General features: G+C 41.8%; 1 protein-coding gene across 2 annotated transcripts; it reads left to right on the forward strand.

Annotated features, from left to right (window-relative positions):
- Nucleotides 1–1,025: 1,025 nt before the first annotated feature.
- On the forward strand, nt 1,026–6,586 carry TMEM100 (transmembrane protein 100). Of its 2 annotated transcripts, XM_045488316.1 has the most exons (3): nt 1,026–3,945; nt 4,275–4,488; nt 5,400–6,586. In XM_045488316.1, the coding sequence occupies exon 3, from the start codon at nt 5,466–5,468 to the stop codon at nt 5,868–5,870; it is 405 nt and encodes a 134-aa protein (XP_045344272.1). In that variant the 5' UTR covers nt 1,026–3,945; nt 4,275–4,488; nt 5,400–5,465; the 3' UTR covers nt 5,871–6,586. The 2 variants fall into 2 exon arrangements, with proteins under 2 accessions (XP_045344272.1, XP_045344271.1); XM_045488315.1 differs by lacking the exon at nt 4,275–4,488.
- Nucleotides 6,587–15,879: the final 9,293 nt, after the last annotated feature.

Raw genomic sequence — 15,879 nt, forward strand, 5'->3', positions numbered from 1 at the left:
TGCTCTTCACAAAATGCAAAGTTTGTATACTCCCAAAGGAGAAATGTCCAGGTCTTCAACAACAGAAAGCCAATGGCAAAATCAGAACGCCCCCCCCCCCTTTCCAGCCCAGAGACCGAACCTTGGCTTCTATTGAAGGGAAAAGGGCCAAATCTCCTGTCATGGTGTTCACCATCTGCCCTACTCTCCTCCACTTCTGTATCCCCTGCACCTAAATATCTTTCTTTCCAATCTGGTTTCTAAATAAAATAAGATTTTTTTCAAATTTGGGGAAGTTCTTTCCAGAATAACAAGTTCTGCTCCTTATGATGCCTTTGGTGGAAGTGTTACATATGGTGCAGTGTGGTTTCAAATCCCCAGGACCAGACTGATGTCGAGGCCTGGAAATTATGTGATTAAGAGTTCAGTTCCTCACAGAAGTGATTTTCCAGTATACCATCATTTCCATGGTGCCTTGCCATCCTCTGATAGAGAGCACTGGTAAGACCGCTACTCTGACTTTAGGGAGAGGGTCCACACAAGGAACCACATGTCATTTTCACCACGGATCCTTCTCTTCAATTACTCTTTTTACTTGCATGTTGCAAGGAAAGAGATTAGTTTACATCCCACACCGCGCACATACTTTCCGAACCCCACACCCGCCTGGAAGTACGTAACAAGGTTTACAAATTCTTTTCTGCAGGTTCCTAGCATTTACAGAGGAGTATCAGAAGGGGGGCTTTGGGTAGGGAAAATCTTGAAATCTTGAAAATGAAAGCCTGGGTGGGACTATAAAGAGAGTAAAACAAAGCAGGACATTCTTTTCAAACTTGGTTCCCTTTTAAAAAACACGGATTACATTCTCAGAGAGGGAAACTGAACAAAATGCAGCCGCATTTAAGGGATTTCCTCTCTCCAGTTTTTCTCCGGTCCCTTAATTGTGTTTAAGCCTTGTTGAGTACTTTGTTTACGGTCCCTAGTGTGGTGATTTGCATCCCCCTCTCTGGGTTGCTGTTGGCTGGAGCTGGCAGCTGTCTCAGTCCGATTCTGGCTGGGAAAGGTAAGAATCTTTGCCTTGCTTTTTGAAAGATCTGGGAGAGAAATGTTGAATGCCTACGGCGAGGGGGCAGGGGCGGGGGAGTTAGGGGCAGGGGGCACTGATTTAATTCACACACTGGACGCTTTCTGAAAAGTTTTCCAAACTTTAAAAGAATCTCCTGGAGCCATGTGTTTTCAAAAGAACCAGAAAGATTCCTCCTCTCTTCTGAAAGGCTTGCAGAAAGAAGACTGGTTGCTTTGTGGATAAGATTTTGCATTTGGGGGCAGGTGTCCCTTAAGGAATTCCCAGGGGCGGGGGTTAGTATCTTAAATGCACAGAATGGATGAAGGTAAAAATATTCAAAGACATCAGGCATTGATCACTAGGCATTCTCCCTGAATTTCAATTTGAAGAAGTAAAAGTCAGTTAAAACTGCGTGTGTCCGTGAGTATAATGTTAGGGGCTTATTCTTTGTATACAACTTCTGTTTTGTCCCAAAGCTTTCTTTGTCTTTGTATTTATCAATACAAATCATCAATTGTCTACTGAAGAGTCTGGAAACGCGCATCTGTGTATCTAGGCAGATGTATACTCCTTGTGAAGAATTGGTGGAGAATGAGATGCCTGGAGCCTGGAAAGCCTGAAGAACGCTTTGGTTTATTACAAGTAATGACAGACCTGCCCATGTTCCCAGCGCATAGACATACTTACTGTCCCTTATTATAGATTCAGTCAAGGGCTCACTGTGGAAAAAGGGTGCCCTCTGGTTTCTCTCTGGTAGAGGTTTGATTCATGTACCTTTGATTTTAGTAATAGAGGAATATGATGTTCAACAGGGTAACGTGATTTAAGAGCTTCAGTGGGTTTATTGGATTGTTTTGAGAGAGAGACCTTGCTGCTCTTATAAGGAACCCCCCCCCCCCCCCCCCCCCCCCCCCGCCGCCAAGCTTCCAATGTATGTAGCCAGTGGCCTTTGTATCACCATTTTCCCAGGGCAGTGTTGACAAGTGCTGAAATGCCCTAGTTCTAAGCATCCTTTATCTTCATCACCAAGCCACAGCATTTCTCCTGGATGATGGGTCTGTTTCTTGGACCCCCACATTTTAAAAATGCAAGGATGGCAGCTATGGGGACCTCCAGATACTTGCCATCCTCAGCACGCTGGGCTCCCTTGACCTCAGGGACTTTTCAACTTTATTTCTTTTGAGATGCAGAAGCCCTCTCTCTGGATCCCATTCTAGAGAAAAGGACTTCTGTTCCCTCTTCCTTTATGACAAAACCATCAAGGGATTTTTACTAGATGCGGGATGCTATCTTAGAACAGAAGTGAGATGCCTGGGAACATCCGAGCCTTGTGCCAACAGTTAAAGAAATCTAACAAGCCAAGAGAAAGAAGGGAACACATCTTTTCAGATAATTGACTTAACACTTATAAATTTACTGTATTAATTAAAAAGAAGTTCTTAAAACTATAGAGACTAAAAAATAGAGGATGGATAACTTTTAGCTACAGAAGTATAGGGATGAACTTATAATAGTGCCCAAATATTATCTCATTTTTCCTCTCAAAAAGACAATCTGGGGCTTTAAAATTTCAAACAGCTTATCTGTAAAAAAAAAAAAAAAAGTATCAACCTATAAAGCCATTTGAGGAAGAGTGGGATATAGACCTTTAACTTAATTGTTGGGGTGTGTGGTGGGCCAAACCATCTATGCTTGAATGTTTCAAGTACCTTGCTCCTGAAAGTGGGCCAAGAAACAGCAGACTGGCATCAGCCAGGAGCTTGTTACAGACGGACGACATCAGATTCGACATTTAATAAGCTCTCTACATGATTTATGTGCCCATTAGAGCCTGGGGTTCAAACCAAGGTTTTTTTTTTTTTCCTTCTGTGTGACCTTTGTGAGATTACTTAACCCCTCTGAGCCTCATTTACAAACTGTTTATAAACTCATTTGTAAACTAGTGAGAAGTAATGCATGCACGCTGTGCGTGCCACGTCCATAGTAGGTGGTCTGTAAATGACAGCGGTGATGGTGATGCTGATGGTGATGATAATTTCAGCATTGCCAAAAGTACTCACCTCCTAGCACAAGTAGTAAGTGATCATGTTTAAATCAAGATGACTGGATTCCCCCTCAGCCATAAACGTTTGCCTCTCACCCTCATTCCTAAGAGAATTAATATCAAACAAGGGGGGTTTTAAGCTTCAGATGGCCCCACACACATACAAATAAAGAATATTGGGGAAGCAGAAGAAAATGGACTTTTGCCGGCTTACAGGCTGAATTCAGCTGCCTCATGACTTCACAGCTGTTCCTGCCGCCCTAAAGTGTCTGTCCCTTCAGCTCTGTCCCCTCAGCTGGGTCTGCAACGCTGAGTCTGGGATTTTCTTATGAAAATGCCTGATGGGTGGGAGGAAGATCTGGAGGTTGGCTGGGGGAAAAAATGAGTAATGCAAAGCAGTCTACTTAGTAAATGCTGCAAGAGAAATAAAAGTAAAAGCTGGCTTCTGTCTCTGGGGACTCTAGACTGATTCTGACTTATCATGTCCCTGAGCAGAGCTGGGGGAAGCCAAAACTCGAAATCTGCTGGCAAGGAAGAGAACGAAGGAAAAAAAAAAAAATGACAGGGAGGGGCAATCCAGAGGGGGAGGAAATAAAAAGAGAGAGAGGGAAAGACAAGCGTCATTTAGGAACAGAGGTAGAGCGAAAGAAAGAACTCCAGGATTTGAAACCAGCCCTACAGCACAGTATTTTTATATCTTTTCTTTTCCCCAGTGGAGATTCCTGTCCTGTCATTTTACTGACAGACAAGCCACTACAGGCTCTTTCCCAGAAGTTGACCGAAGAAACTCAAGCACTGCTGTTTCTTCCCTCCCAAGTCCGGTGTGCCGCCTGGTAATGGATTGCTTTTCTCTGAGGTATGTGTCTGTAGTTGGGGACAGATCTTCGTTTGCAGGTTAACTTACTCCTCAGCTTTGGAGTGAAGATTTTTTTTTCTTTCAGACATAATCTCAAATATCCTTCTACTGGCCTCGCCAGTATGTAGGGTGTCACTGGACAGCAAGGATTAATTCAGTGACTAAAAATTACATGCGAATAGGCAGTTCTAAGATTTAGCTTCATTGCACACAGAGTGATAGTTTGACCTCCCAGGGCAGAGAGGAACCTGGGAGGTTTGATTTGGGCTTAAGTTTGTTTTCAGTGGATGCTTAATATGTTCAAAGTGTTAATAATCTCCTTGAAATAGCCTCAAGAATCTTCCTCTGAATTTCTTCGGTAACTGCAATGCTGCTAGCTACATCGCTTCTCGGGGACAAAAGAGGAAGACTTAACATGTCTGAACAGCAGACGAGAGCATTCACCGATTTCTCCTGGGAAGCATTAGAGACAGATGCTTGACTGAGAGTTTCTGATATGTGATGGAGAGTCCTGAAAGTGTTCGGGTTCAGATGTTCAGAAAGGTGCATTGAGACAAGTTTTATACACTAGGGCATGGGGAAATGAAAAAAGTATAAAACTTTCCTGAAAATCAAGCATCCTTATTTTTAAAAATATGTCACAGCCCACGTAGTATTTGAAATTCCTTGTTGAGTTCAAAGGAAAAGTTTGAATCAACAGGTACTTACTCTAAGAGTTGATCTTATCTTTAAGAAAGTACAAAATTGTATCCTACAACACCGTGGGATTTTTCTTCTTCCTTTTCCCTTCTCAAATGGATTGGAAGATATTGCCACATTTCAGATCACAAATCCTGGCCTTCTTGCCGCTGAATTTTTGCTGACCTGCTCCCCCACCGTGGTCCCAGGACACATGGTGCGCTGTTAAATAGGTACAATAAAGACTTGCTGATTGTCAGCTGCCGTAAAAGAACATCCTTCATACACTGGCTGCTGGTCTTGATACTGATTTGGTGGGCAGCGAATGGGTGATAGTTTGGAATGCATGTTATGCCCGGAAACACTGGCAGAGTCTATGTTGCCCTGAGTTTTGGAACAAACTGTGAGGAGTATTGTTTATAGTGTATTCTCCTCATGAAGGAGGCCGTCTTTTGGATTAGGATTGAGGCTTTTCCGTGTGTTTAGAGAAATGAGAAGCAATAGACAAAGCGGAAAGGCTTGTAAAACGTTTGTAGACCGTCAGGGTATATTAAACACTGTAAAGTGCTTCCTGCTTTTTATATCTTCCCTTTCTTTATGGCTATCTGCTTTACCTTGCATTTTGCAAAGAGAATGCAAACAATTAGGAAAAAAAATATGAAAGTTGATTTTCACATGCATCTGTGCCTCCTGGGAAAGAACCCAGAGGTGCCTCCCTAGCTCCTGACTTCTATTTGCAGGGCTCACTTTGATGCATTTCTCTGTCTCCTCCACAGCTTCCACCCTGGAGAGACCCCCCAGGTCTAGTCTGTGAACCCAGCTAGGAAACACCGCTAGTAAAAATGACTGAAGAGCCCATAAAGGAGATCCTGGGAACCCCAAAGTCTTCCAAGCCAGTGACAATGGAGAAGAGCCCCAACAGGGAAGTGGTGGTCACCACGGTCCCCTTGGTCAGTGAGATTCAGTTGACGGCTGCTACAGGGGGTGCCGAGCTCTCCTGTTACCGCTGCATCATCCCGTTTGCCGTGGTGGTCCTCATCGCTGGCATAGTGGTCACGGCTGTGGCTTACAGCTTCAATTCCCATGGCTCCATCATCTCTATCTTGGGTCTGGTCCTTCTGTCATCTGGACTTTTTTTGTTAGCCTCCAGTGCCTTATGCTGGAAGGTGAGGCAGAGGAGCAAGAAAGCCAAGAGACGGGAGAGTCAGACGGCTCTTGTGGCAAATCAGAGAAGCTTATTTGCTTAGGACCAAATGGGACCAAATGGGATACGTGGCCTGAAAGCCTTCCTTTCACTGTGTCATCCAATTCACCCAGAACTAGTGTGGGAGAGAATGAACAGAGCGTTGGAGCAGACCAGAGGAATGGGGGTGAATTGAGGCTGGGAGGGTAGAGGGGGTTCTGTTTTGTGAGGAACCTACTTGTGTTTTCATTAATGACAAACTTAACTCTAAGGGCTATTTCTAAGACTGAAAACTCAGCTTTTTTCTCTACATTAAACATTTGAGGGTCATGGGAGGTGCACGGCATTAGACAACACTCATTTCACCTTGGAAAGGAGCCAAGGAAAGATGAGAAAATAATCAGACAGTTCTGGCACACCAGTGACCTGCCTCAAACACACACACACACACACACACACACACACACACACACACACACTTTTGAGGAGTTGTATCATAAAAATGTACTGCCGAGAGTCTAAATCCCCTCAGACTTTGCATACTTCTATGAAATTCTGTGATAATTTTTTTAAATAAGTACTCTGGCATCTATTTTTTTTTGCTTTTAATAACGCATCACTGGTGGTACTTTTTCTTGAAGAATAAACTAATATTTTTTATGTTTTAACATTGGACAGTTTTAGATGATTAATGATGTGTCAGAAATTAAACAAAAAGGTAAAAGGTGTAGCTACTAGATGACATGGGGGGTTAAATTAATATTAAAATAATCCAACCTAGCACTTTTGATGATTTTTATATAAAGTTTAATGTACATTTCATTCAAAATAATAAATACTTATTGCTGCTGAAACTTCTTAAATGGTTGTTTCTATTGTATTTTTATTTTTATTTATTTTATTGTAGTTTTCTGATTTTAAATCGTCCATCTTCCCCTCCTTGTTCGCAATGTCTTAATCGTAGTTCTCTCAAATGAGCGTGTTGCCACTCCCTAACTTATCTAGAAGATTTTTATTGTATCATTTTTTTCATGACTTCTGAAGAAAAATATTAATGATGTTCATTATATTCTAAGCCATTAACAACTAGGAAATCGATGCCTGGGGTCAGGAATTTTATAAGGTGTTATTAAATGTGCGCTACCTACTTATTCAATCAGCTGTTAAATATTTGCTTCACGTATTTTCAAGCACCAACCATACGCCAGGCATTGTGTAGATTCTCAGGCTGCTTACCTGAGTGAGTTCTAATATAACCAAATAAGATCACTGCTTGACTTTTGTGAACATTGAGCTATTCTATACCCAGCTAGGACTCTACTTCAGAACTTTAGCCAGAAATATCCTTGGTCCATGTAGTTTAAACCACATGAAACTAGTATGGGAAGATAGTGAGGCACGAAGCCTTTCTTAACCCTGGGAAATACAAAGAAAAACAAAACAAACCTTATGTAGCACTTTCAAGAGAGGCATTCTCCCAAGGAATTTAATTAAATATGGCAGGAGCCTTCTGGCACTGACTGCTCTCTGGTGCTCAAGTGGTTTTGTTCAGAGGAGAAGCCTTGATGGCCTAGTTTCTCATGGCTTTGAAGGGCAGCTGGTACAAGTTTGGAGTTGTTGATTATAGTAGAGTACAGCACAATTATCTTAAATTCATGCACATCAACACTCCTCTGGGCCAAATGCAAGTATATAGCATCGTGTTGATTTCAGTGAGAGGGAGGGAGCCTGTGCTTTGACATGCCTCTTTCCTGCTCAAAGATATTCAAAGGCTCCCTGTTGCTTGATGAAGAAATTTCTCAGGCAAGTGTTCAAGGTTCTCCACTATCCGATCCAAACAGATGTATCCAGCTTTCACTTCACTCCAACCCAAAAACTCATGAGTTAGCCAGACCAGACTATTCACCATTCTGAATCAGACTTTGGTTTCCTGCCTCCATGTATGTTCACCTTCTGTTTTCCTTCCTCCATAATGTCATCCTTTCCCTCTCTGTCTCAACGTATCCAAATCCTGCTTCTCATTAGAGCCCCAGCCTAAATGCAACCCCTTCCTAAAAAGCTTTCCCTTTACCTCAAAGTAACTGTTCGTTCTATAGTCTTTACTTATTTATTCTCTGATGGCAACTTTCATTTTCTACCATGTTGGTGGCATAAATGTTTTACTCTCTTCCAAATCTCCTCAGAAGGGCATGGTGTCTTTTTTTTTTTTTTTTTTTTTTACCCCTCATGTGATGCCTAATAAAATGTCTTGCACAGGGTAGGTACTCAATAAATGTTTACTGAATGAACTAAAGAATGAAAAATCAGAAAGCGAGTGGTTTATCTTGAATCAAAGTCCATTTGTTTTAATCTCTTAAAAGAAAATATTTCAGGGGCGCCTGGGTGGCTCAGTCGGTTAAGCGGCCAACTTTGGCTCAGGTCATGATCTTGCGGTCCCTGAGTTTGAGCCCTGCGTCGGGCTCTGTGCTGACAGTTCAGAGCCTGGAGCCTGTTTCAGATTCTGTGTCTCCCTCTCTCTGACCCTCCCCTGTTCATGCTCTGTCTCTCCCTGTCTCAAAAATAAATAAAACGTTAAAAAAAAATTAAAAAAAGAAATATTTTAGTTCTCAACTCCCCCCAAATAGGTCATCCTACTCCGCCCTGCCTCTACTTTAAGCAACATGTGTAGGTGAGTATTTACTACCCATGTACTTCTCCAGCCACACCTGCCCTTGAGAATGCTTGAAAAGTAAACTCAAGAACGATTTCAGGCCACCAGGGGGCCTCATGCTGCTACCTGAGTCCCAAAGGAAATGTGGAATGATAAATTTAAAAACAGAAATGGAATCATATCTGGACATAGCAATATCTCTCCTAAATGTGAGGAGCTGGAGAAGATTCTCCACTGAGCTCACTACTACTCTCCTCCCTAAGCCACTTCACAATGACTATATCTGGGTTCTCCTAATCAGTATAGGACCCCTATCTGGGAGGCTTCAGTCCCATTAAAGGGTACACACCTCTGCAAAACTGTGAGGCACAAAGATAGTGCTAGCACTGTGAATTTCAACTCCTATGATGAGCATATTTGAATTGGGGTATCACAGTTACCTTATAACATATCTTTATTGGGCAAAGCGTGTCTTTTCAAACAGTTTTATTATATAGTAATAAGCAGATGTGGAATGCACGTATAAGCATGATACAAGCATATATGTATTAAAAATATAACTTAGTCCTATCCTGGAGCATCAGGAACCAGCTATATCACCCAGAAGGATACCCTAAATCCCACATATCCTGGGTCACACAGGAGCAACTTCTGACCTCATCCTGAGCAGCCGGTCTCTGCCCAGGTGAGAACCATAGCCACCAGGTAACTCTGCCCTTCCCACCTCACTGTCTTTGTTAATATGGTGAATCTTGTCTAGAGAAGATGATCAGAGTCATGTGGATCCTGCAGGTGGCTGAAGCCAGAGGATATGCCCAAGGGGGCCAAATCACAAAATCCTCAAACCTACATCTTTGTACCATCACCACTCATAAAAAAGTGTGTGTGGGAAAGATCTCCTGGTCTCCTGGGAAGTATTATGATTTTGAACTTAGAAGATCTGATTATAAAGGCGCCTGGGGGGCTCAGTCAGTTAAACTTCTGACTTTGGCTCAGCTCATGATCTCACGGTTCATGGGTTCAAGCCCCGGGTCAGGCTCAGTGCTGACAGCTTGCAGCCTGGAGCCTGCTTCAGATTCTGTGTTTCCCTCTCTCTGCCTCTCCCCTGCTTGCACTGTGTCTCTGTCTGTCAACAATAAGTACATGTTTAAAAATTTTTTAAAAAAGATCTGATTATAAATCTTAGTTCTCTTGTTAAACTAGTCAGATGATCTTGAACATTTAAGCCTCATCTTTAAAATAAGGTAAATTTTTAAGAAATGATTTAGATTTTTATAAACAATAAAGTACTACATAATTTTAAAATTGCTATTTATGATAATATCTAATGTTGACTTTAGCTTCTTTCTCTGCGTACTGTCCCAACATATCATTAAGCATGAAGCAGCCTCCTGTTTTGGTTAATTGACTTTAATCAGTCACTTCATTTAACCTTGACATTATCCGCAAAGGCTTTCTAGACCCAAAATAATCCGAGGAAAGTACCTGTTCCAAAGATAAATCATAACTTACATTTCCTTATTATTGTTACAATTTTCAGTGCTTTCACATACATTGGAGTCACTGTAGAGGTATATGTGATATGGAAATTCAGTTAGGTGCCCTCAACATAAAAGAGATTAAGAGAGCGAGGAATCCTTCCCCTGCCCCCTTCTCCCACCACTGCCATTCAAGTCAGTCTTGTCTTAGGCTGCCCCACAGAAAGGAAGACCAGAAATCTAACGAGAAACAAAAACAAATACATTCCTAGTTCCTGGCTTTTGAGCTTCCAAGAGCATCCAGTGATTTAAGGCTTATCTACAGAATTTTCTGTAGGGTGGAAAAGAGTAGTTTGTTTATAGTTGTTTATAGTTGATCTTTACATTACTGCCTGACTTTAGTACTTCATCTTGCATACAACAGTATTCAATGACACCTGATGTTACCCAACATTCTTCATCACACTTGAGGCTAGAAGGGCAAGTGTCCACCCAACTCTTCGGAGGAGCAAACCACGTTCAGAGAAAATAAGTGAAGAGAATAAGTGACTTGTTCAGTCAAGTTCTCACAGTCAGGACTGATATGCTGACCAGATACTGTAATCACCCCAGATTTACACCAAGCCATAACTGATATCATTTTCAAAATGTCTCTCTATGAAAGGAAGACAATAAAGGTGTTCTAACACCAACTTTTGAAGAATTCTTTTTGAAGTATAATATATGTAGATAAAAGTGTACAATTCAATGAGTTTCACAAACCTGTAGAGCTAAAACCCACATGAAGAAACTAAATGCAGCAGCTTCCCAAAGTCCCCCTTGAATCTACTTCCAGTCATTATCTTTCCGGAAGGACAGCATTCTCACTGCTAACCCATAGAGTAGTTTTGCTTATTTTTTAACTTTATATAAATGGAATCATATGGTAGGTACTCTTTGTGCCTGGCCTCTCCTGTGCAATATTATGTTTGTGAGGTACATCCATATTGTTGCATATAGCTGTCAATGGTTCATTCTCCTTGCTGCGTAGAGTCCCGTTGTACCAGCACACCATCCTTTATTTATCTTTCCTATGGTTGATAAGCATTTGGATAGTTTCTAGTTTCCAAATATTAAAAACAGTTTTTGTGTGGGGTGCCTGGGAGGCTCAGTCGGTTAAGCGTCCAACTTCAGCTCAGGTCATGATCTCGCAGTTTGTGAGTTCAAGCCCTGCATCGGACTCTGTGCTGACAGCTCAGAACCTGAAGCCTGCTTCAGATTCTGTGTCTCCCTCTCTCTCTGCCCCTCCCCTACGTGTGCTCACTTTCTCTCTCAAAAATAAATAAACATTTAAAAAAGTAGTTCTTGTCATAGCTAGCCTTTCAGATGGCTCCCAATGATCCCTGCTTCCTAGTACTCACACTCCTCCTACATCATCTCAGGGTTGGTTTGTGTGACCAATGAAATATGGCAAAGTGGTGGCATGTCCCTTCCAAGATTAGGTTATAGAGACATTGAAGCTTTTGCCTTGGTGTTTCTCTCTCTCTCTCTCTCTCTCTCCCCTCTTGCTCTGGGAGAAACCATCTGCTATGTCCTGAGGAAGCCATGTGGTGAGGAATTGAGTCCTCCAGCTAATAACCAGAGAGGAGCTGAGACCTACCAGCAACTACCTCAGTGAACCTGGAAGTTGATCCTCCCACAGTGTAATCTTCTGATGACTGTATCCCCACCTGACAGCCTCACTGAAAACCTCATGAGGCACCTTCGGCCAAAACCACCCAGCCAGGGCTGATTTATATGAGTTTTGTGGGCTCTAGGCATTATTTTCTTCAATGGTCCCTCTCTTTCACTGGAAGGAAGGAAGGAAGGAAGGAAGGAAGGAAGGAAAGAAGAGAAAAGAAAAGAAAAGAAAAAAAGAAAGAAGGAAAGAAAGAGGGAGGGAAGAAGCAAACAGAAAGGAAGGGGAAGGGGAAGGGAAGAAAGGAAGGAAGGAAGGGAGGGCGGGAGAGGGAGGGGAGAGGAGGGTAGGGTAGGGGACTAGGAGGGGATGTATCTCACTTATTGAAAGAAGGAAATTGTCCTGACAAGTATTGTGGGCTCTAGGCACTGCAAACAATGGACTTAATGGATAAATTGGAAAAATAGGAGTGGAAAAGTAGGAGTTATATTTGGGATTTGAAGAAGCAAAACAGCAAGATGAAAATTCTCTGGGAAGTGCTCTGGAGACCAGAAGCCAGGCTAAAACCTGAGAGTTTAGCTCACAAATCTAACAACTTTTATGGAGCACTCACTCTGCTCCAAACATTATGCTCTGAGCTTTGCCTGGATGGTCTCATCTGATCCTTACACCAATCCAATGAAGGAGGCACTATTATTATCCCCATTTTATAGATGAGGAAATGGGGTCACCGATTCAGCCATGTAATTGAGATCACACAGCTGGTAAGAGTAGGATCTGAGTTCAGATTCTAGAACACACTCACTTACCCACTATGCTGATACTCCCTGGTACACAGTGACATTTCACTACCTGATTCTTGAATAACTGTCCCAAACAGAAGTTAAGCAACACGGCATCGAGAGTCTAAGCTAAAGCTAAAGAGTGAGTCAGTAGTTCTGAGAAACCAGGACTGAAAATGCTGATGATTATTGAATCCTTCACCATCTGAAGCCAGGTCCTCTTAGAATTTTTAGCATATATTTGTAGCATTTTACACCTTTCAAGACACTCCTATTAGTGAACATAAGACTGACTCAGGACCCCAGTCACATCTTCCACCACCAGATTTGGTGCTTTCACTCTCAGCTTCCTTGAGTTTCCTGTGTGGAAAATTCAAGGTTCAGAATTATCAGCCAGCCTCAGCCTGAAATTGGAGGCAGGGTGTGACAGAAGTGCATAGCAGAAAAACTTGACATACTTTAGGGGGAATCAAAGAAGTCTTCCTGCAGGTGATGACTTGATAAGAGCAGGACAGGTAGAGGAGTTGGCCAGCTGGTGGGAATAAGTAAGGAGAAGCAATCAGGGATCCTTCCAGAGGGGACACCCAGAGTGAGTGCTTTTTTTTAAATAAAAAAAATTTTTAATGTTTATTTATTTTTGAGAGAGAGACAGAGTGTGAGCAGGGGAGGGGCAGAGAGAGAGAGGGAGACAGAATCAGAAGCAGGCTCCAGGCTCTGAGCTTTCAGCACAGAGCCCAAAGAGAGGCTTGAATCATGAACTGTGAGATCATGACCTGAGTCAAAGTTGGACGCTCAACTGACTGAGCCACCCAGGTGCCCCAGAGTGAGCCCATAAAGGTCATGGGGAGAGCTAGCCCTCAGCATCTCCACCGCACTGGATGGCTGTAAAGCAACAATGAAATAAGTCCGTCAGGGGATTTAACAATTGCAAAATTCTGTCCAAGAAAAGAGGCTCAATGACACCAATATCCATATGGTTCAAACTTATGACTAGAGAATCAAATGTTCGGGCTCTAATTGAGCAGAAACACTTCACTTTAATCTCGGAGCATTATGAGGATTATGAATAAAAAATGTCGTCATAACTAGATCTTCCTCCTCCTCCTCCTATCAATAATTATCTCCCCAGAAGATGATGGAACACTGTGGTTAAGGACATGGACTCCACACCCAAAATACCTGGACTTGCAATTCAGCTTTATCACTCCCTTGCTCTGTGTCCTGTACAAGTAAACTTCTCTGTGCCTCAGTTTCCTCATCAACGAAATGGGAATATTAATGGCATATCTCTCTCCTAGGGTAGTAGTAACTATTAACTGCATTAATAGATAAAAAGTGCTTTATGTCATTGACTAGTACTCAATATAGTAAGGAGTACTAGTATCTATCTTAAAGGTAGTTTTAGTGTTTATTTATTTGTTTTCAGAGAGAGAGAGAGAGAGAGCGTGAGCACACAAGCAGGGGAGGAGCAGAGGGAGAAGGAGAGAGAGAATCCCAAGCATGCTCCATGCTGTCAGCACAGAGCCCAATGAGGGGCTCAAACTCACAAACCATGAGATCATGACTTGAGCTGAAATCAATAATACTGGGCCACCCAGGCACCCCTTGAAGTTAATTTCAAAGCATCGCTGATACATGCTTTGAGAGAGTTTGTATGACAGTTAGAGCTACAGAAGTCACAAGCAAATCAGTTTCAATGAGATGTTTGTGGAAAAACAGCAGTTTACCTCATGAGAGAAATTACAAACACTGAGAGAAAATGGGTTGACACAGAAACTTGCATTCAGTCATATCTGGCAGGAACCCACCCCCTCAAAACCCATGTACATTTATCAAAATTTTGTTTTCTCAGTCAGAAGTTGTTTACGTTCAGCATGTTCATATCCAAATTTACATTTCTCAAAAATAACCCTGATGCTATCGAGCTATCTAGCCATCCAAAGGGCCAGTTTGCATTTGGACAGTGCTTTGACGTAGGCATAGCGATTTCACTTTCATTGCCTTGCTAACTCCTTCCTTCCAGAGGCTCTGTGAAATATTATCCTCATTTTTAGATGAGGAAATTGAGGCTTGGTAAGGTTAAATGGTTTGCTTATGATCAAACATTTCATATATGACAGAAATAAGACTCACACCCTAATCTAGGTCTTCTGTCTTCCTGTTCCACCTGGCCACTGTCCCACTAACCTGCTCCCATGGAATGCCCCCCCACCCCCACCCCGGCCAAACAGCCAAGGATGCTTAACAAGCCTTGATACCTGTTATACCTACAGCTATGCTTTATTGTCCTCTCTGATTGGACATAGACTTTTTAAAAAAAAGTTAAGGTGGTAAGGGTGCCTGGGTGGCTCGGTGGTTAAGCATCTGACTTTGGCTCAGGTCATGATCTCATGGTTTGTGGGTTCGAGCCCCACATCAGGGCTGAGCTGTCAGCACTGAGCCTGGAGCCTGCTTTGGATTGTGTGTCTCCCTCTCTCTCTGTCCCTCCCCTGCTTGTGCTTTCTCTCTCTCTCTCTCTATCTCTCTCTCAAAATAAATAAATAAATAAAATGTAAAAAAAAGTTCAGGTAATGAATTGAAATTTTCATCAACATCTGAAATAAGTATATAGTTTTAAATCATGTAGAAAATATAATTTGATGGGAATGCAAGCTGGTGCAGTCACTCTGGAAAACAGTACGGGGGTTCCTCAAAAAACTAAAAATAGAACTACCCTACAACCCAACAATTGCACTACTAGGCATTTATCCAAGGAATACAGGTGTGCTATTTCGAAGGGACTCATGCACCCCCATGTTTATAGCAGCACTATCAACAATACCCAAAATATGGAAAGAGCCCAAATGTCCATCAATGGATGAATGGATAAAGAAGATGTGTATATGTGTGTGTATATATATATATATATATATATATATATATATATAATGGAGTATTACTTGTTAATCAAAAAGAATGAAATTTTCCATTTGCAACTATGTGGATGGAACTGGAGGGTATTATGCTAAGTGAAATTAGCCAGAGAAAGACAAAAATCATATGACTTCAGTCATATGAGGACTTTAAGAGACAAAACAGATGAACATTAGGGAAGGGCAACAAAAATAATATAAAAACAAGGAGGGGGGACAAAACAGAAGAGACTCATAAATATGGAGAACAAACTGAGGGTTACTGGAGGGGTTGTGGGAGGGGGGGATGGGCTAAATGCGTAGGGGCACTAAGGAATCTACTGCTGAAATCATTGTTGCACTATATGCTAACTAATTTGGATGTAAATTTAAAAAAATAAAAAAGAAAATTAAAGAAAAAGAAAATATAATTTGATTATACAATGCACAATACAATACAATACAATACAATACTGGGTATATACAATACAATACAATACAATACAATACAATACTGGGTATACAATACCCAGATCTTGTTGCTTTTGAGGGTTGGTTGGTTTGTTTTTAGATAATAGAAGCTTACATCTTCATAGAGTTTACATCTCAATCAAA

The sequence above is a fragment of the Leopardus geoffroyi genome, chromosome E1 (assembly GCF_018350155.1).
Source record: "Leopardus geoffroyi isolate Oge1 chromosome E1, O.geoffroyi_Oge1_pat1.0, whole genome shotgun sequence".
Classification (NCBI taxonomy): domain Eukaryota; kingdom Metazoa; phylum Chordata; class Mammalia; order Carnivora; family Felidae; genus Leopardus; species Leopardus geoffroyi.

Bases quoted from the DNA above. Each gene is read 5' to 3' on its own strand.
- TMEM100 (XM_045488316.1), top strand. From the start codon at position 5,466: ATGACTGAAGAGCCCATAAAGGAGATCCTGGGAACCCCAAAGTCTTCC.